The following is a 21,739-nucleotide window of genomic DNA, read 5'->3' as shown; positions in this document are numbered from 1 at the left end:
TGTGTGTGTGTGTGTGTGTGTGTGTGTGTGAATATATATATATAATATTCTGTAACTCTGTAACTTCTGTCGGTGCTGTGCTTTTTTGGAAATCGAATTTCCCAGAGGAACCCACCCGAGGGATTAATAAAGTTCTATCTAATCTAATCTAATCTAATGGCAGCTTTCAGAGTTACTTAAAATACTTAAAATGGACCTAAAATGATACGCCACCTCATGGCCACAGTATTTTTTTGTGACATGAATATTTTTTGTAAGAACCTGCAAACCGATGTTAATGTCAACAACTGAAATGAATAATGGCACAGAAAATTACTTATGATATCAGATAATTACTGAAATCCAAACCTCTGCCTTCAGTGTGGGGGTGGTACATAATAATCCGTTCATGTTTAAATGTTTTCTGTGCTTTGCACCCTGTTATATTTTTGTCCGTATAGTGCTGATAGCAGTATAGTATAGTGCTGATAAGGGATAGTGACACTGGGGCATTAAACGAATAGTCAGCAATCTCAGTTTTGAGATGGCTGCAAATGTGGTGTGATGACACCTGATGGAGTAGATGAAGCTCCTTTGGAGTTCCAGTCCAGTGTGCTTTGAGTACAGGCAGCAGAAAGGGAGCAGCTTTCGTTGATGTGGCCTTTCTGCTGTGTGCGCAGCAAGGTGAAGAACAGGGAAGCCAATTATTTTTGATGCAGTGTGGCTGATTTTGTGCAATCTGCTCTTTTCTGACAGCATGGTGAAGAAACGGAGCAGAAAGGGCCACTCTGAGGTTAGATTAGGTGGAAACGAGTTCTCTCATTCATATGACATCTTCTCCTGCAGAGACTGTCCCGTTGGACCCCCGCTGTGGCTTGGTTCTGGACCAAGGCACGTGCAGGGACTACAGCATCCGCTGGTACTATGACAAACAAGCAAACGCATGCGCCCAGTTCTGGTACGGAGGCTGCAATGGCAACAAAAATCGATTTGACACAGAGGACGAGTGCAAGAGGACATGTGTGGAAGTCAGATCAACTGGTATGCTCTCATGATTTATGTCAGCCATATTTTTGTCTTTTATGTCTTTCACACCTTGCTGCTTTATTTGCCTATTTCATGACTGAAATATTGAGGCTTTGACACTCCGCTTCGATCCAAATGTTTGGGCGTATTGACTTTCTCATATATTTTTTTCCAGGTGGCTGAGTGAGGGCATCCGTCACACATCTGCCTACATTTCGAGGAGGGGCAGCTATGACCAGCCATTTTTCACAGGGTTATGTGAAGTTTTAGCATAATTCTCAGGCATATACATGTACACTGATGTTCTGTATCATCTCCATATTTTTGCCTCCTCCTCCAGGATCTCTTGTAATTACAGTGAAAAAAAGGAACGTAGCATAGATAGATAGGGCAGGAGATCATCCGTCTTCTCTCAGGAATACAGATGAGGGCTGGCTCGTAGCGTGTTAGGAGTTCCAGAGGACTTGACATACCCACAGATCATTTTTTTCATACAAAGCCTGAGTGCTGCAAACGTGTTGAAAAGATGGACTATAACTAATAACTCCAGTGCTTCATGACTTGCCATATAGATTTAATTTCCTTACTCAATCACTCTGAGGTCTATTAGTGCATATTCACAAAAAACTAAAAACACACAGTAGAGATGAAGCTTCTCATCCCTTGTATCGATCAAATATAGTTTTTTTTCTTTTCATATATATGATTCCTAAGTTTATGGAATCTTTTTGAGCATTTGAATGTGTTTTTTCTTAGATTTACTGAATGAAAAATGTTTACACTGTTTCACTTCACAAGCTGTAACAATAATGGAAATACATGCATACATGTATACTCACACACACTGCCCTCTACTGGGTAACAAGTATTAATGTCATAACTGACGTCATACATACTGTACTAAGTGCTACATGGTCATCATTTAATATCAAACATTTTTGATTAATCATTTCTAAAGTAATATGTGTAAAATGCACCAACGTTATTGTATAAACATGATTTGGAGTATGGGGGTATTTTTTCTAAAATAAAGCTGACTTTTATTCTTTTCCAATGTCTATATTTTATTTAAGCCTTCCTAAAAATCCCAAAATTGATCATATAAAAAGTGTCTTAACATCGGCATTTGTAGTATTTATTAATATTATTAGGAGAAACATTTTGACTGAGGATGTTTAAAGTTTGGAACATGTTTCATGTTATCAGTGCGTCGATTCAACGGTTCATCAAGGCTCATAATAAAACCAAATTGCTTTTAGAGTAGCAGTTCATGGTTCTTGATGGTTAATGGTTCAGATATGAACATTAACATAGGCTTTCATAGACTGAATATAAAAGATGGAATGCTCTGTGACTATTTTCATGATGACTTCATGAGCTCCATCAATTATGTTAAGTCACATTAAATACAACATGAAATTATTTTTGTAAATAGTGGTCAGCATTGGTCAGAAAGGAAAGTAAATCAGGTAATGTACCAAGAGTGGGTGATGTCCATTGGTTTCACAGTCAAATCATCTCCACAGTTGGGATGCCCCATTTGAAAAGGGTAAAACTTTGTTTGTGATCACTGCTGGCTTTATTATTACCGCAGCCCTGTAACCATTTATATTTGTGTTGAAAAACACCAGAATCTGGGCAATGTTCTTCTGACGATACGCGGTCATAGGGAAAAAAACCTCTGCATTGGCGCTGGTACAGAATATAAATAGAAGAAGTTTAAACAGGAAGCTAAGTGATCGCTAAGGGTTTTACATCTTTCTGTTGCAACATTCTCCTCTCTGTAATCGGTTATATATTGAAATGCCTGTACATGTCTTCAACCTGGGCATGCTTTGTGTGCCAGGTTACAAAGGCTGGGTGGTGGGTGACCGACCGAAACAACTCCATCTTTTATAAAACAAGTAAGCACCCAACGAGAATAAGGGGCCAGTCAGAGTAAAATATAATTTAATTTTGATCCACTTTCCCCAACAGTAATTTTTATACAGTCCCTTAATACCCTGGACAAATGGCTACTTAAATGTGATTTCAATATGGTGTAAGTGTGCATAATTAACCTCCTGTGGCTTTAGGGAAGTGGCAGAGTCAGCTCTATCCTTCTCCTTAAATTACATTAGACACTCCTCGACAAGTGGCATAGTGTGATCTATCTTTAGCGCTGCCCACGGTAGAAATGTTACCTAACTCTACACACTCCTCACTTTATCAGGCAACAGGAATAAGACTCATATTGATTCAGACGCACCAGTAATTACCTTTTTTAATTGGCATTTTAACATCTTGTAGTAACTTCTGCGGTGTGACCATCCATCCATTCAAGACCAAGGAGATCAAATAAATGTTTTCATTTTAAAATCATCTTGGTGAATGGAAGAGTGTTTTAAAAGGTTCAATAGCGGAGTGCCACACACACATGCTGACACATACCAACAGCCAACAAGGAAAGTGCTGAATAATGCTGATTGGTGGAAAGAAGTTCTTCTAGAGACAATTTTTGCTGTCATTATGCAAAATTCACTCATATCAATAGACTCCTGCTCATGTGAGTAATTTACAAGAACTTGCCACATTAGCTTATTATTATCCTGAATTTTTTGTGCACAAACGCACGTTACAAATGACCCATTTGTGGTGGACTATCAGTCTGCTGTAATCCATTAGCATTTGATTTCCATGAATTGATTTTGAATTTCATTTCTTTTCATTTCTTGTCAATATTTTTCTGTTTGACTTCGAGCTCAGATATTAGCATAAATATAAATGTTAATATTGTCAGTTAAAGTGAATTGTTGATGCTATCTCCATCCATCCATCTTCTTCTGCTTATCCAGGGCCAGGTCGCGGGGGCAGCAGCCCAAGTAGAGAAGCCCAGACCTCCCTCTCCCCAGCTACCTCCTCCAGGTTGTCTGGGGGAACACCAAGAGGTATATAATCTCTTCAGCATGTCCTGGTTCTGCCCCAGGGCTTCTTCCCGGTGGGACATAACACCTCACCCAGGAGGTTTCCAGGAGGCATCCTCGTCAGATGTCCAAACCACCTCAACTGGCTCCTTTTGATGTGGAGGAGTAGTGACTCTACTCTGAGCCCCTCCCAGATGGCTGAACTTCCCAGCCACTCTTCAGAGGAAGCCCATTTGTGCTGCTTGCCAGGCATAGCCCGAAAAGGGACATGGGCAGGGGTGCGCATAAGTGGTCCGCAGGTGCGCATGCGCTGTCAAAATAAAAAACGCGCACCAGATAAGAAGTTGCAATGTCAGAAGGAGTCCGAACCACAAAAGAAGCACTTCTGACATTTCTTTGGAGGTGGAGGAACACCAAAGTAATTGCTTAAAGGAGCTTGCTTCTTCGACATCTTTAAGTGTTCTAAACAAATGTCTGTCCTCCTCCAGAAAATTTAATGTATGCAAACATGCGCTGCAACTTCTTATCTGGTGTGCGTCTTTTATTTTGAAAGCGCATGCGCACCTGCAGACCACTTATGTGCACCCCTGGACATGGGCCCATCTTCCTGCAAGCCCACCGCAGGAGGCACTGTAGGGGTCGGGTGCATTGTGAGCGGTGGCCAGGAGTGGAGGCCCTGGCGGTCCGATCCCCGGCTACCAAGACTTGATGCAATACTATAATGCTAAAATACATCAAACAGAAAAACCTACTCACAGTTAAACACAGGTGGTTTTCATTTGGAACGAAGTTCACATGAAAGTTCTTGTATGAGTATTATACTATCTCATTTCATAAGCCTAAAAAAAGCACTGATAGCACTTTTCTTTTATTATCATAGGTTTACTTATTTAGGCTACTTTTTTACTATGATAAAACAAGAACTTAAGAAGGATGGTATCATAACATTGGGGGAATCTTTTGGTCCTAGGTTCAGATGTGCCACAATTTAAAACTGACTTTATATTATCTGCAAAATCTGATATCAATAATATAATGCGAAGCAATGGAAATTGGAGTATGTTTCAGTACAAAAGCACATCAGTGGCTATAATTATCTGAAAATGTAAATGCAAAAAAACTCAATAAGCCAGTGAACAATATGTCCAACTTCAAGAGGGTGCACTTATTTTGAATATGACATCGATTGCTGTAAATGTCTCTTAAGACTCCAGCTTAAGGAAAGCTATTTGTAGGATGTGACCACATTGTCTCCACTGTTACCTACCCTGTGACACTCTGGGAGCTGAATCATGGTGGCATATCCCCAGCCAGTTGCTTCTTTCAGTCTATGGCAGCAGCTGCTCAACCCTGGCCTGTGGTGCACTGTGATTTGGCCCAGTTAAATTCCATAGAAGCTGAACCATTCAGGGGGCCAGAGGGAACTATATTTAGAGTGGGACAGGATTAAATTGCAGGGTCTTCACACAGGGAACCTTTTCTTTGCTCTGCCTTTTCCAGCCAGCACTGACTGCCAAGAGGACCTGTGGCCACTGTCTCTTTCCTCTCTCCACCAACTCCTTTGTTCTCCTACTGTTTACCTCCTGACACCATGGACCCCAACGCCATCAAGGAGGAGCTGCGCCTGTTTCAGAGCACCCTGCTCCAGGACGGCCTGAAAGAGCTTTTGAATGAGAACAAGTTTGTGGACTGTCACCTGAAGGTAGGCGATCGTAGCTTTCCCTGCCATCGGCTGATCATGGCTGCCTGCAGCCCTTACTTCAGGGAAATTTTCTTTACTGAAGATGGGAAGGAGGTGGAGAACACCAAAGAGGTGGTCCTTGAGGATGTTAACCCTTCCATCCTGGACATGATTATTCAGTACCTCTACTCAGCTGAAATTGATCTCACCGATGACAACGTTCAGGATATAATTGCTGTGGCAAACAGGTTCCAGATCCCTTCTGTCTTCACAGTGTGTGTCAACTACCTTCAGAAGAAGCTGTCCTTGGGTAACTGCTTGGCCATCTTTAGGATGGGCCTGGTGCTCAGCTGTCCCAGGCTCGCCATCGCAGCACGCAACTACATTGCTGACCGCTTTGAACTCCTTTATAAGGAAGAGGAATTCCTAAAACTCGCAGCCCATGAACTGTTTGCCATTATTGGTGGAGACTCGTTGAATGTTGAGAGAGAGGAACTGGTTTTCGAAGCCGTCATGGCCTGGGTCCGCCATGACAGGGAGAAACGCCTCAAGGTCCTGAAGGATGCTTTCAACTGTATCCGGTTCCGCCTCCTGCCTGAGAAATACTTCAAAGAGAGAGTGGAGACTGAAGAGATTATCAAAGCTGACCCAGAGCTTCAGAAGATGATTCAGGTCATCAGGGATGCTTTCAAGGGCAAACTGCCAGAGAAACCCAAGAAGAATGAGGGAGAGGAGGGGGCCAGCAAGGAAGGAGGTGAAGAGGAGGACAGTCCATTCCCTGGATTCCTGAATGATAATCGCAGACAAGGCATGTATGCTCGTGACTTCATCCTGATGATCAATGACACGGCAGCAGTGGGATATGACGTCAGTGAGAACGAGTGCTTCCTGGCAGCCATGTCCGAGCAGGTGCCACGTAACCACGTTAGCCTGGTGACAAAGAAGAACCAGCTATACATCATTGGAGGACTCTTTGTCGACGAGGAAAACAAGGATGTTCCTCTGCAATGTTATGCATATTTGGTGAGGAGGTTTTCTTTTCATTTGACATTATCTTTTCTCTGTAGTAGGCGATCTCCTATTTGGTAAGGAAAAATGTATATTTCCTGACTGGTCACGAGTCGTTGCAGGAGGTCGCTGGCTGCTGCTGGGTGAAATCACTCAAAAAGACGGTATTGCACGAAAGCTAGCTAATTACTAAGCGGTAGAGAAACTTGAAAAACTTGAACCATGAACCAGAAACTGAGGATATTCCTTATTTGAAGTAAAATGTGTTCCTCATACTGAAACTAAGACACTTTGAAAACAGCAAACAGTCTCATTTTTTGCAAGAAGCAAGAAGCTTAAAGGCAGGGAAAAAGTCAGTTTTTTATATTAAATGTTTATATCAACAGTACAGAAATACAGTATAAATCTGATTCAGTATCACTGGGTTATATTGTGTTACATAGTTAGCTTTAGATGTTATGGTGGTTGTGAAACTTTTAAAATTTAAATGATAGCTGGTCTAGCACTAGTTTTCAAGTGTAGTGGATAAAAGAAACAGCAGTATCAGTTAACCTAAACCATCTTGTGGGATTTTATTTTAATTCCTTATTCAAACTATAAATAAACTAGAAGGAAAATATAAGTGAAAGTTATTTTTTTAGCATGTGATAACAAAAAGGCTGCAACATAGTTCTATCTGAATTCTCTTTCCAATAAAAGATGAATTACATTATCCATCAGGTCTAAGCAATATACACAATTAAGAATGTGATAGAGGCCTTGAACTGCTGTATCTTACAGCATAATCAATATGTGGATATCATGGAGCATAACAAGCAGATTCATGAGGTGAAAAAGACAAAGAGCTAATGGGTGCTAAAAGTATGCTTTCTCCACTCTTGTGAGTTATAGTTTTGTTTTTTTTCCTCCTCCACAGTTGGATCCGTTCAGCTCAGACTGGATCGCGCTGCCCCCAATGCCTTCTCCAAGATGTCTCTTTAACATCGGAGAGAGCGAGAACCTGCTGTTTGCTGTGGCTGGAAAAGACCTCCAGTCCAATGAATCATTGGATAGTGTGATGTGCTATGATACTGAGTCAGTGGTATTTCTTTGTTTTGATCCCTACTTCCCCCATTTCTCATTAAACATCTCACATTTGATCATTTTTAGGTGATAATTAACCAAGGAGATTTAATTGCATTTCTTTGTTTTAACTAAGGATTTTCTGGTATTGAATTTAATTAATTAATTATGGTAAATCTGAAGTTGTTGATCAGCTCTGGTTGTTTTTATTTTTATTTTTATTATTTTTTTCATTCTTGCATTCATTTGCGGGCCATTTAAGTTATTGACATTACTCATATATGTAACTTTTTAAAAAAAAAATCCCAAAGAAATTAGAAGCAATGAATTCAAGGGAAGAGAATAACACTTAATGAGTTCAGTTGCTTACAATTGTCACATTCTTCAGGAAGATGAGGTGGAGCGAGACCAAAAAGCTTCCCCTGAAGATCCACGGCCATGCAGTTGTCTCCCACAAAGGGCTGGTCTATAGCATTGGAGGAAAGACGGATGACAAGTGAGTAAAGGACCTTCTGTATGTTTGTATGTTTCTTGTTCTTATACTTTAGAGTGGAAACTTTAATCTGAATGCTCACTGCAAAGAATTCCGACCCAACACACTGTGCTTCCATTCGGTTTGAGCTTTTTATCACGCACACAGTAATACTTTTCCCCGCTCGGCACACATGGCAGCCAACTTCCAGTCAGCTGCACACCCCTCCCCCTCTGGTCGCCAACATCACTGAAAAAGGGAAATCCTTGTCAGCACAATGACATCCACCTGTCCCTCCAACCTCCCTGGCACCACCCCTCCCCTGTAGCTGGGCCAGGGATCACACCTCCACCACACTCACTGATTATCCTAGTCTTAGGGTAAAGATTAGTATGGGTTTTGTATTCTGTCGTGATATTTAAGACAAGGGTGTTTATTGTGAGAATCAGAATCAGAAGACTTTATTTATCCCCAAGGAGCAATTAACAAACAACAGAGCAGCATAACGTTGAAGATAAGGACAATAAGAGTGAAATAATAAATACACAGAATATACAATATATACAGTTTTAAAATTACACGGTTTTGAAATTAAAGTGACTGAAAGGTGAATAAATAACTGTAAGTGACTAAAAATGAATAAAGTGTCGGTAGTATAAGAAGAGTGTAGTTTATGTTTATGGGTGTGGGAAATGGTCTTACCGGCTGGAGTTAAAAAGCAGAGTGGCTTTGGGGACAAAGGTGGCTCTCCTCCTCTCAGTCCTGCAGGAAATGCAGTGGAGGCGTCGCCCAGAGGGGAGCCATTGAAATGTTGGGTGAAGAATGTGAGATGGGTGTCCCCACAGAGATAGCTGAATAAATGTGAGTGTGTAATCTAATATATGCTGCAATCATGGAAAATACCAGCCCTGTGCATCTCTTGTTACAGCCAGCATATGCTATTTTTCCTCTTTCTCTATGCCTGCGATAGAAGCCAGAGTTGGGAAGGGACACACTTTTTACAACAAAATGAACCTTAGGCTTTAAAACTGTAATAAGACATGCAGTCAGCTCTTGATTTCAGCTGTCAGTAAAACAGGCTGCTAATTATCAAATGTAAACAGGTGTGCTCGACCTGGCTTAACCCTCGGAGGGTTTAAGTCAAAAAAGGGTGCCTTTTTTGACTTAAACCCTCCGAGGGTTAATATAGCTAGGACTATCACCAGAAGGTCTCAACCAAGAGGAAAATAAGAGCAAGAGGTAAGGGTAAATAGCACTTTTCTACAGCATACTACATTAGCCCATTCACTCCAGCACTTTTCTCTACACCCAACAGGTTGTCGTAACTAAAGTTACAGTTTTAAGTTACAACTTTAAACTTTAAATTCAGATCTTTAAAAAAAGATCGGTTAGTTTTGTAACCACATAAGAATACTTTTTGGTCTAGCTGCTCCGTTTGCCCATTTAACAACATTTAACTGTTTCCAAAACGGACACAGCAAATGTTTAATTAGGAGGAAAATGGAATCACTGTTCAGACTTTCAGTCTTTGGATTAAGTAACAATGAATGTCAACCTAACATTGACTGCAATTAGTAAAGGTTTGTGAACCTTTACTAATTTTGTCCCTATGTCTTTAAGCGCTCCTTCTCAGGACACCTTTGTTTGTTATATAGATTACGTTTACTAACTGCTTTTTGTGTCATTTCTCTTTTCTTTTCTTGTAGATCTTTTTTTAGTCCATTTACTCACTCCTGTTCTGCTCTTTATCCACGTGAAGCTTTTCTTTCTTCAAATGTGTTCCTGTTGATTGGTGTTTAGAGGCTGTGCCCTTTCAAATAGAGAAATCATGATATTTTTTTTAATGAAGGCTTCATGTTGAAACACACTGTGAGTCCATTAGTCCAATTAGTAAAAAAAAAAAAAATAATGAAGACATGAGGATACATTTTTATAATCAATCATTTAAACATTGGCTTTAAGATTAAATTTCTTTGTCGGTAAACAAACATGTATCTTTCCTTATTTAAAAGCAATTGATTTAAATTATCATCATTTTCATTTTAGAGCTTCGTATTTGTACAAAAAAGATGCTTAAAGCACCCATTAATTGCATCTATTTGTGTAGGAGACATCACCAAATCAACACCAAAAATGAACAAAAAGGTTTGACAGCTTTTGATGCTGAAAGTCCCACATCTTTCCTTCATCTTCACAGCAAAGCCCTTAACAAGATGTTTGTGTATAACCACAAACAGTCAGAGTGGAGGGAGCAGGCTGCCATGAAGACACCCAGAGCCATGTTTGGAGCAGTTGTCCACAATGGCAAGATCATAGTGGTTGGTGGAGTCAACGAGGAAGGCCTCACTGCCTCGTGTGAAGCCTATGACTTTGCAACGAACAAGTATGAATATGTTTGCAACTTTCCTTTTAAATGAGAACACTCACTGGTCACTTTATTAGGTACACCTATTCAGCATTTTGTTAATGCATATATCTAATGAGCCAATTGCATGGCAGCAACTCAGTGCATCATGTAGGCCTGGTCAAGGAAGTCTGCTCAAGTTCAAACTGAGCATCGGAACGGGTAAGAAGGGTCATTTAAGGGAGCAAGTCATGGTCTAAGGGTTTTAGAAACGACTGAAATTTTCTACTGAAGTTTTCCCACACTATCATCTCTAGGGTTTCCCGGGAATGTTCTGAAAAAGTATCCAGTAAGCAGCAGCCCTCTTGTTCATGTTAGAGGTCAGAGATAGACAGACTGCTCAAGTCACCAGTCACAAGGTCTTACTCCAGTGGACAGGGCTGGACTGGGACAAACAAATCAGCCCTGGCATTTTTGGTCCAGGCGGCCAACCATCATTTTCTTCTTCTTCTTCTTATTTTTTTAAGAATATGTATATCTTGGAGTAGGGGTATGTCACCAGGGTGCAGAGGAGGGGAGTGTGATCATGTGTACAGTGTCTCTTTATGTCTGTCTCCACGTTGGTTGAGTGTGGAGTAAGTGTATATGAGAGCATGAGGGTGGGAATGGATGTTTGTATCTGTGTGTGCCTGTATGTCTGTGTCTATATGTCAGGTTGGGTGTCAGGCGCCACCTCTCTGGGGACATCTTCAGGCCCTCCAAGGTTTGGAGGCCTATCTCCCCCTACCACCACTTCCCCTGCCAGTGGCGGACTCCCTCAGACATCGGTGCGTTGGTGGTTCTTTGTGTCCGGGGATGGGCGTCCAGGTACACACCGGCTCACTCCTTGGCGGCCGCTTATCGGGGCCTGGAGCCTGGGGCTGCTCGGGCCACTTCGGAGGTGGGGTGCCCCCGGCCTCTCGGCCTGGGGCTCGGTCACTCAGGCACGGCTGGCTGCCGGCGGAGCTCACGGGCGCGTCACTGCAACTCCCCCTGGCTTCTGCTCCGCGGCTGCTGAGTGAGCCCTCATCTGGGACTCTCCTCAGCTCTTTCTGGGACAGTGGCGCGGCTGCCCCTCTGTTGGTCTTCCTTGGTCTCTTGTGTTCTGGGGGCCTCTGGATGTCTGGAGTTTTGATCTCCTCCATACCTGCTTCATGCCCTGGAGGACGGGGCTGTGGCCCCCCCACACCCTCTAGCAGATCATTACATGAAGGAACCTTTTTAAAAAAAACAAGCGCGTCCATGCTCACAGGTGTACACACGGGTGATCACACCCACAAACTACACCCTTTTTGGCTCCTACCTCAAAGCACACTGTGTTCTGTTGATCTTATGTGCTGCACAATAATGTTTAATATTTAGTATTTACTGTCATATTCCCATATATCATTGTGATGTTGTTTATTCTATTACTCTTGTTCTCTTCTGCTTGTTTTCTTTTTTCTTTCTCAGCAGGTGACCCAGGTGACTGATATATGCATTTTTTTTTTCTTTTTCTGCTCATTCTGTTGGTTTTTGGTTTTTGCCCTTCTCCCCCGTCCCTCTTCTCAGCTGTTTCTCTTTCCCTCTTTCTTTCTCCCCTTCTTTCCCCCAGTAAGTCTGTCCCTATTCAGTAAGTGAAAATAAAATAAACAATAAAAGGTGAATCAAATGGACCATTATCGGCAAGGCTGGGATGGTCAATTTGGTAAAGTAAATCCGTTGGGCATCTTTCTTTGCCTTTAGACAACAATTCTGATGGCAAAAGAGCCAAACGGGACAGGCAAAAAAAAAAAAAAAAAAAAAAAAAAGAATATGTATATCTGTCAGGCATACACATATTATGCATTTTTTATGTTTTTGTTTGATTATAGATATTGAAACAGGTTCTCATCAGGTACAGTTGTTTTTGGGCTATTTCTTAGTTGCTACATTTTAGATATAAGCAGTGGCTCATGATGAAAGTAGCCATTTGCTCCATTCCTAATTATGTCCCTCCATCTATCTTCTTATCATGTGAGTTTCATCTTCCTCCATCTCTTACTCACTTCTACACAGCTGGTTCAGCAGCAGCCTCCTGTAACTGTGAGGTCTAGTTACTAGTTGCTGTTCACAGTGCAGCAGCGCCAACAACAAATATGTTGTTAATTTGACCCATTTTGCTGCATCTATTTTTAAGTTTCTTTTTATTATTTTCTCTTAGCTTTTCAGCTCCACCTTTTACTCACTTCTTCTACACTAAACTTCTTCCACAAGTTGCACCAGTGAATAGAGAAGGGAGGAGAGGGGAGGGGAGGGGCTGATCGCATTTAAGAGATTTAATTGGGCAATACAGTGTCAGTAATAAAAATGAACCAATGGGCCCCCATCAGTGCTTGCACGACAGCGGCCTTTCAATCCATTGGCCCAAAATGCCAGATGACCAGTCCAGCCTTGCCAGTAGAGCACCTTTGGGATGTGGTAGAACAGGATGTTTTATTACATGTCACATTTAAAATCATCCCACATCCCCCAAGATGGTTAGAACGATCACAGCGCTCACTGGTTCTTCATGCTCATTGAGTCAAACCTTTCTCTAATAATTTTAGCTAGCTGGCTTCTCAGTGCGATTTATCTGCCCTAGCTAGTGCAGTATCTGGATAGGATTAAAAGGAGCCTCAATACTAATACAACATTTATAGATTTATCTTAGTGTGGTTTATTTATTTGCAGCAGGAACCTCTATCAGGTTGATTTAGATTTGCTTTAGCGATGTAGTTGCTATAACTAACTGGAGCCTATTGGCTCAGATTAACAGTATTTAAGCTAGCTAGTTTAAACTCTGACATTAAAATTTCTGCAATTAAGTGCAAAATATAAATACATTTAAGTTACAGGACTGGTTAATTTACTTGTTTATAACTAACAGAATTTTTTCGTTTAAAAAAAAATGTTGCACTCATTTGGCTTTGATAAACTACAGTTCAGTTACCGGTATCTGCCAAAAGAAAAGAGAAATACTGAAACTGGAAAAAATGACTGCAGTACAAACTACAACAACAGGGATAGCTTAGACTTATTTCCTACCTTCCCCTAATGTTGTGTCTCCTCAGGTGGGAGCCCTTCACAGAGTTTCCTCAGGAGAGAAGCTCTGTCAACCTAGTAAGCAATGGTGGCTCGCTTTACGCTGTGGGTGGCTTTGCTATGGTTCAGATGGAGAACAAGGAGGTGACTCCCACAGAGGTCACTGATGTCTGGCAGTAAGTCTTATTAAGTTGAGGGACCCAGATTTACAGGCTTTTATTTTTTATATTGCTACTTTGCTCGTTTGGGGAAAATGACCCAATTCTCGCTCTTGTTAGGTATGAGGAAGACAAGAAGCAGTGGAGCGGCATGCTGAGGGAGATGCGCTATGCTGCTGGATCCTCCTGTGTTTCTATGCGCCTCAATGCTGCAAAGATGCCTAAACTGTAGACAGAAGCAGTTTCTTTTTCTTACACATCCCCACCATCAACACCTTCTGTCACCCTCTCCTCCTTAGGCGAGCTACCCCCTGGCCTCCTAATCCTCTCTACTCCGATTTCTGTGCGTCGAGTTGATCTTTGACATTAATTTTTTTCTGAACTAAGATGATTTTTATCTCTACAATAAAACACTTGCTTCTGGACTGCGCCATCCCGACAGTGAATAGGAATCACAATTTAGAGTGATTTCTATTCACTTTTCTAGCTTCCCTTTTGTAAAATAAACATTTGTAAACTTCAGCTTCTTTTACTGCTTTTAAGTGCGTGCGTGAGGGACATTACAGAGAACATCAGCATGTCCAGGGTAGCCAAGGGAAAAAAGACATATATTTGTAGATGCAGATGTGTTATGCTTTGAGGTAATGTCAGGTGTAGACTTGACACTCAGCGTAATAACCTTTAAACACAGGACAAATCTTAAGCATGACTGCGGTCAACACTGCATGCTCTAGCGATAGCAGCAGTCAAACATAATGTGAGAATTGTAGGTGTATTTTTGCAGCTTACCCCGACAATGAGTGAAATATATTCACACTGAAAAATAACAGCGTGCATGTTTTTATGTTTACATTATAAAGACTGACACAAAAGGAAGAGGAAATTGCACAAGGTTTAAATCAATATTTCAGTGTGGTCTGTAGCTGATGACTACATGAGGTGGGAAGATGTGTTAAGGCGGCTGCAATCATTAATGCTTGAAGTGAATCATTAACAAAGACAAGCAACCTATTTATAAGTACCGAACTACAACGCTATGAAAAAGTACCCCCCTCCCACTACCTGATTTCTCTCCTTTTTTAAATTTTTGCTTGTTTTTCAGACTTACATGTTTGAGATCACACACACAACCTGAGTAAATGCAAAATGCAGTTTTTAAATAGACATTTTATTCATTAAAAAGAAAACAGGTAGCCAGACCTACCTAATCATATGTGAAAAAGTAATTGCTGGTTTGGTACTACCTTTAGCAACGAAAACTGCACCCAAGTATTTGTAATGACTGCCAATGAGTCTTTCACGTTGCTGTAGAGGAATTTTGGCCCATTCCTTTATCCACAATTGTTTTAATTCAACCACATTGGAGGGTTTTCATGCATTATAAGCCTATTTAAGATCATGCCAAAGTACCTTAAATGGATTTGAGCCCTGAATTTGACTAGGCCACTCTGAACGCTTAAATTTAGTTCCTTTTTTGAGCCATTCAGAGGTTGTCTTACTACTGCATAACACAAGTGTGATTGAGCTTCTGGGTATGAATTGAAGGCCAGACATTCTCCTTCAGGATTTTCTAGTGAAGTAGAGTCCATCAATTTTATAAGTGGAAAAAAATGGATGGATGGACAGATGGAACGTGTCCAGGTCCTGTCGTGAGGCAGAGAAGAAGCTGCATAGGTCAAATGCACTTAGTTTTAAATCTTGTCTATTTCTAGCAGCACTTGTGAGCTCTTTGAGATGACTAGGAACAAAATGCTTTAATTGCCTCAGGATAGAAGTGCAGAAAACTCAGCCGTTGCGCTTTTGGAAATTGTCCTTATTCACACTTTGCTGCTCCTTTCTCCTGTTTTTATCCTCAGGTAAGTAGTGGTAGCAACATCAGGAAGAAGGAACACATGAAGCCAAGTAGTCAAAAAAATAAAAACACATGTTAGAAAAGTAAAATAGTCTCAGAACCACTGTAAAATATAATATTCGTTTTTTGCTGGACATTACATTTGCTGGACAGAACTAATTATATTACTAGTTACTGATATCTGACTTCTAGAAAATGCTGCATTTTACTGTGAGCAGCAGTTTGTTGATTACAGATGTGCACAACTGAAGCACAGTTCACAACATATAAGTTTTAGTGTGACACTTTTGATTGAAACTTACGGTCGTTAAAGTAAAATGGTAACACACTATTATAATTAAGTGTTCATTCCCTGCTTCTAAACCTTCTTGTTCCTTTAATCAGAAACCATGTGCTAAATTTAGCTCGGTAGTGCCATGCTGAGGTATTCACATGCTCGTTTCAAGAAATAATAAAGACCTCATTAGAAAGGCTTGAGTTCATTCTTGTAAACGAACACTGGACTGTTTCCTGTGTTGCTAGATCCCCGACATTCCATTCCCTCACCTCACCACCTGAAACCTAAGCTACATAGACAAATTGACCCTTGAGCTTTATCAGCTTAAGCGTGATACCAGGAAGTATGCACTTCACATAGCTGAAGCTGAAGCACACAACACAGGACTTCAAGTAAAAATATTCTGGACTTTCCCACTTGTGGTGTGTAACAGTGAAAGGAAAGAATAAAAGAGGGTGTGACTGTGGGATCTAAGTGAAAATAGAGACGAGATGCTAAAGGACTGAAGTGCATACTGGTGAGGATACTGGCAGTAGAAGTGAGTAAAAAACCTTTTATATAATCGAATGTTACCTTTATGCTGAGATGTAACACTGAAATAATAATTTACAGTTTGTAGTTTTTTGCAAAATGTAATCATTTTAATGAGTGCAAGTTCCTGCCTCATGAAAACCAAGTGTTTATGATGTGTAAGTGACACCTCACACATCCCCTGACATCCATAATGAGAACAGATCACACTGACAGCATTACAGGATGCCATAGGCACTGTCATATACTGAGAGGCTTTCAGAAATCAGACTGTTGAAAAAGAATGATTTTTCTTGCTTCTTTCCCACCGAGTTTCCCTGATTGTTTGTTTCTTTGCTTGTCCTGCTCTCGCCTTCCTTCCATGAGCAGTAATTGCTGCTTGCTGTGATCTGACAGCTGGGGGGAAATGAAATGATTTGCATGTTGCCTATTGTATTGCTCAGAAAACATATATGTCATGAATACAGTACACAAGAATAGAGGTGTTGTTAAAGAAAAGGCATTTGTTCAATGCGTGCCAATTATATTTAATATATTAATATTTCTGTTTGTTTTTTATGTTAAGGCCTGCACTACTCATGTTGTGTTCATTCCCATGTTTCTCACGGTGTGATTTCCAAATTTTAGTGATCAAAAATAGCAGCTATACCAAAAACATCACTAACATTAAATGTGAATATTTGAAGTCTGTTTGAAAACTCTAACCAGCCCTTCTTGTAATATTAATAATTTTGAATAATTAAAAATTAATTAATTTATAGGACTGCTAATTTTGCTACATTGTGTCTCCCCAATTCCTTTTAAAGTACTTCAGTTACATTTTCATAAATGCAGGGGACATTCTATTTTGCAGGGGTTTTTTTAGTTTTCAGTGTGGTTATTAAAATCATTTCTCATTTTCAATAGGACTGAACTATGGCCATCAACCATTCCAACAATTCCAACTGTACTGATTTGGATGAACTGATAAAACACTACTACCTGCCTGTGGCTTATAGTCTCATCTTCATTGTGGGCTTGGTTGGAAATGTAACATCTATCAGCATTTACTTGACAAAGCTGCGTCCCTGGAAGAGCAGCAGCATCATCTTGGTCAACCTGGCGGTGACCGATCTTCTCTACGTCCTCAGCCTGCCGTTCCTGGTCTACTACTACAGCAGATGGGATAAGTGGTCTCTCTGCGGATTCATGTGCCGTGTCGTGCGCGTTGGGTTTCATTTGAACCTTTATGGGAGCATCCTCTTTCTAACATGTCTGGCAGTTTTTCGTTATGTAGTGGTGATTAAACCACTGAGTGCAGCACAGGTACAGCAGAAGCGCTGGGGTATAATTGCCTGCTCAGCTGTTTGGATCATCTCTGCCGCTGAAATAACACCCATGTTGAGCATGATATCAGTGAATGATAACAAGAAGTGCATAGACTTTGCAAGTACTGAACCCGTCGCTACTGTGCGGTTGTACGGCTGGCTACTTACTGCGTTTGGATTTCTACTTCCCCTTGTGGTGGTGTTTATGTGTTACACTGGGATAGTAAAACAGCTGGCAAACGGACCACGCACAACAAGTCTCTGTCGGATGCGAGCACGGCGTGTGACTGTACTGATCCTGGTGGTGTTTGTTGTATGTTTTATGCCATATCACGTCCTGCGTGTGTTGCGGATAGAATCAAGATATCATAACGCGACTTGTCCGGCAGAGAACATCGTGCATGCAGCGTATATCATCTCCCGGCCTCTGGCTGGATTTAACACCTTTTTCAACCTGGTGCTCTACACTCTTTCAGGTGATACATTTAGGAGGGCCTTTCTCAACGCTTTCCACTGGGAACGCTGCATGACCAAAACAAGGTCACTGGTCCACCTGGCCGTCATTAGCAAGGCAAGCAGGGACAAGTCTGCTACATGACTGACAACACCTAACTTTCTTTCTTCAGTAGCTCTGTGACTCCTACTGTAGGCATGCTGTAATAATATGCACTCATTGTGTCGTCTTTACCGTAGGTTCGTCTTGGGAAACTGTGCAGCAACCCAGAAGTGAAAATAATAAGGACTCAATGTATTAATGACTCAATAGTTAAGACCTTTGTCTACAGTTTTTCTTTCTCTAACTGGAAGTCCCCTGAGCATATTTACCTGACTTACAATGGATTCCTTTGTTTGAAGCCCCAAAAATATTTACTGTGTAGCTATGGACCTTGGAAGAGAGTTTGTATTTCTAAACTCTTTTGTTTGTGATTCAGATTTCCTAACAGAATGCCTGAGCCTCTGACATGCTAATTTTATTCAGATTCTTTCAGCTAGTAAGACAACCCCCTATGAGCAATCAGGTTGAAAAATGAAGCCACAAGATACAATGAGGGCAGCTTCTAGGACAGAACATTGAGATACTAGGAGACGCTTTGCTCTCCCCAAAGAGATGCCACAGTGCTGCCTGAATATAGAGAACTGCTAGATCTCACCTTAAAGTTTCAGAGTATATCAAAAATTGATGGGCAACATGATAGATAGATATGTGAAACTTTTACAGGCATTATTGCTGTTACAGCTATTTTATACATTTTAAAACATCTACTATAACAACACGCTAAAATTCAAAAAGGAGTTGTAGCTAGCTGAGTCATTTTAGCCTATCATTGTCTGGTTAAATAATCTTAAAATATTATGCTGTCAAACGTATCATATTGCATTAAGCATATTTCATTTTATTGAGTTACACCTCTACTGGAATGCTGAATCAGATTTTTTCCCCATAAGCACCAAAGGCTTTGGCTCATTTGACTAAATTTGATAAAGGAACGAACTTATTTAAAGTTGGATGGATTACCATTTTGTTAAACCTGCTTCACAACATGCTACTTTGTTATTTAAAGCACATTAAAAGACAGCAATCTTTATATCCAAATCTGGTGAAAGTAACAGGAAATATAAATTTCATGTACAGTGCTTGATGTGGCTGTTGAAGGTCTCAGTATGAATAGTGTGAGCAATAATGCTTTTTGACAAGATAAGCAACATTTAAATTAAAAACAATAACCAAAATAAATAAATGTATTCAGTGTGTGAACTTTTTCTAACAGGAGTCATCAAATATAATTTAGAATCAGCAAATTGACTCGTTTTAATTCACCTCCACCCTCTACCTCTAGCACTTTTTTCTTTGAGGTTTCTCTTTGCGTCACATTGGAAATGGTCAGAAACGTTTTAATTGCTGGCCCTAAAAACACTGCATTAGTCATCCTGCTTTGTTGCATTTCCCCAACAGTGCTATAAAACGATTATATAGCCCGACAACACCTCCTCCAGTCATGATCTGTGCTAAGTGCTCACATATCCCAGAGTCTTTCAGAGTTCTCTGTGCAGATGCGTTCACCTTTCCCATGTGCTAGCAAGACAGGCTGCGCAATTTTCTCATTTCTCAAGCCTAGATGCTCTAAGAGCAAGAGCCAAGGACTTGGGACCTTCAAAGAGGCCGATATTACTAAGTCAAACCAAAGCACAAAATTTGTGAGAACACACAAACAATCACCCAGAAGTCCTGGAACAAAGTCATACTGTCAACCCAAAGACATCCTCAACAGAAGCTTTTATATCATTTGTCTATTGCTGCTTCTTCCTGGATACAGTGTATTGTTCTGCTGTTGTTCCCTTTCCTGATTTATATCTGAGATTACATTTACAAAGAAAGCCTAAAATTCGTGATATTATTTGTTGCAAATGTTAAGGAAGCCATCAGTCCTCTGGTTTTGTACGAGGGGGAAAAAAATCCTGCATCACTAACATGTTTTTTGTTTTGTTTTGCTCTCATACAAGCTGTGCAAGTAGAATTGAAGCTACAGCTGGGAATAAAGAGGCTATTTTTGTCTATGGCATTTCCTTTTCTGCCTCCTGACTGATCTTCTCCTCATCCTCATTTGCCTTCTCATAGACAAAACACCTGCATGGAGCAGTCTCCCACATAGTAGACAGGTCTGGCCCAGATCTAGGATCAACCTGGCACTGCTTGCTGACTTCTGGAACGATAAGACGTATGTCATCCAGATATGGACCAGGCCTGGCATAGATGGCGCTGTCTATGTCATGGCATGCCATATCTGTCTTGATTGTGGTTTGGGTTATGTGGCCCAGGCTCATAGAAAACAGGTCTTCCCTGCAACCGGCATCAAGCTGGCACCTCTGACTGACTGATGTCATGGCGGGGTGTAAGTCAACCAGATGTGGGCCAGGTCTGGCAATGATGGCACTATTTATGTTCCTATTTTAGTTAGAAAACCCAAATGCCATGTTGCAATACTATACTGCTATGGTAGCCAACATTTCAAATGCAGGTTTGACAGGTTTGTGAGGGTACACTTTACCCAAAACCTAGTGACGGTTTACTCATCTTTGCCAGTGGGTGGCTGTAGCTCAGGTCACCTACTGATCGGAGGGTTAGTGGTTAGACCCCTGGCTCCTCCAGTCTGCATGTCAAGAGTGTGAATGTGTATGAATGTATTTAGGAAGCACTCAGTTTAGAGAAAGTGTGTGATTGGGTGAATGTGGCATGTTGTATAGAGCACTTTGAGTAATATGGGAGAGTAGAAAAGCGTTATCTAAGAATCAGTCCATTCACTGTCTGAACAGAGTTTCGTCATGTTACTTTTGCACTATTATGTTCCGGCACATGTTGTTATTACATGGCTTGATTAAGTTACACATTAGGCTGACATCTGGGGTCAGAGCTGAAACTGTTCTGGGCCAGCACAGGGTCAGCATTGTGTCTGCAACTGACCCGTGGCTGCACACAACTTACATATTGCCCACATACCACAAAGAATGACGGCCCTTTGGTATCCCAGATCTGGCTTTGCCAGAGGTAATCCACACATGGGCCAGCACAGGACCACCAGCGTGTCTGCAAATGGCCTTGTGCTGGCCCATGTGTGGGCCACATCTGGCAAAGCCAGATCTGGGCCACCAAAGGGCCGTCATTCTTTGCGGTATGTGGCCATGTGTAAGCAAATTGTGTGGGCCAGATCCGGGCCATACCAATTTTGCTATGTTGGCTACTGCAGTGTAAATGGAACTTCAGCAGAGCAACATGTTTGTCAAATTAGGGAGGAAAATGTGTTCAGCAAGCTGCTGGATTTTTGTTACTTTGTGCTAAGCCGGAGTCATGGTCAATTGAACTTTAAATGATCAATCTGGAAGCAAAGAGCCCCATAATCAATGGCCTAATGGTGGAAATACCAATGTTCTGTCTCTGTGATGTAAGAGTTCTGAAATTGGCTCTGACAGCCTGTCTGTCAGGCCAACAGCTCTCCTCCTCTCCTTGAGAAAAAGCTTCATCAGTGTGCGTCACTGTATCTGTGCGTGCATGGTGGTGGAAG

The 21,739-nt window shown here is 41.1% G+C and overlaps 3 protein-coding genes across 4 annotated transcripts in view; all 3 read left to right on the top strand.

The window, feature by feature from the left end:
• The window catches only part of LOC102291321 (collagen alpha-1(XXVIII) chain), a 35,516-nt gene extending 33,460 nt beyond the window's left edge, over positions 1–2,056 (top strand). For both annotated transcript variants that reach the window (XM_005948573.3, XM_005948572.3), the window contains exons 35-36: positions 826–1,020; positions 1,181–2,056. In XM_005948573.3, coding sequence (XP_005948635.1) covers positions 826–1,020; positions 1,181–1,188 — 203 coding nt within the window. In that variant the 3' untranslated portion in view covers positions 1,189–2,056. The remainder of the gene's footprint in view (positions 1–825; positions 1,021–1,180) is intronic.
• A 3,319-nt stretch (positions 2,057–5,375) lies between these two features.
• Positions 5,376–14,236, top strand: LOC102290802 (kelch-like protein 41b). Its single transcript, XM_005948570.3, has 6 exons — positions 5,376–6,612; positions 7,514–7,671; positions 8,048–8,155; positions 10,329–10,514; positions 13,586–13,732; positions 13,835–14,236. Exons 1-6 carry the CDS (start codon positions 5,500–5,502, stop codon positions 13,944–13,946), a joined length of 1,824 nt encoding a protein of 607 aa, XP_005948632.1. The 5' UTR covers positions 5,376–5,499; the 3' UTR covers positions 13,947–14,236.
• Positions 14,237–14,372: 136 nt separating this feature from the next.
• LOC102290501 (2-oxoglutarate receptor 1-like) lies at positions 14,373–20,486 on the top strand. The gene is made up of 2 exons (XM_042214588.1): positions 14,373–16,381; positions 17,281–20,486. Exon 2 carries the CDS (start codon positions 17,290–17,292, stop codon positions 18,277–18,279), a length of 990 nt encoding a protein of 329 aa, XP_042070522.1. The 5' UTR covers positions 14,373–16,381; positions 17,281–17,289; the 3' UTR covers positions 18,280–20,486.
• Positions 20,487–21,739: the final 1,253 nt, after the last annotated feature.

This window comes from Haplochromis burtoni, unplaced genomic scaffold (assembly GCF_018398535.1).
Source record: "Haplochromis burtoni strain Fernald_Lab_line unplaced genomic scaffold, NCSU_Asbu1 Contig_591, whole genome shotgun sequence".
NCBI classification, from domain to species: Eukaryota; Metazoa; Chordata; class Actinopteri; order Cichliformes; family Cichlidae; genus Haplochromis; species Haplochromis burtoni.
The sequence above is the reverse complement of the archived record's forward strand: the minus strand, read 5'-3'. Positions and strand labels throughout refer to the sequence as shown.

What these genes read in the sequence shown, in the direction of transcription:
- LOC102290802 (XM_005948570.3), top strand. Translation starts at nt 5,500, where the DNA reads ATGGACCCCAACGCCATCAAGGAGGAGCTGCGCCTGTTTCAGAGCACC. An exon ending in TGCAATGTTATGCATATTTG is followed by an intron (nt 6,613 to 7,513) that starts GTGAGGAGGTTT and finishes CCTCCTCCACAG; the next exon opens with TTGGATCCGTTCAGCTCAGA. An exon ending in GTGATGTGCTATGATACTGA is followed by an intron (nt 7,672 to 8,047) that starts GTCAGTGGTATT and finishes CACATTCTTCAG; the next exon opens with GAAGATGAGGTGGAGCGAGA.
- LOC102290501 (XM_042214588.1), top strand. Translation starts at nt 17,290, where the DNA reads ATGGCCATCAACCATTCCAACAATTCCAACTGTACTGATTTGGATGAA.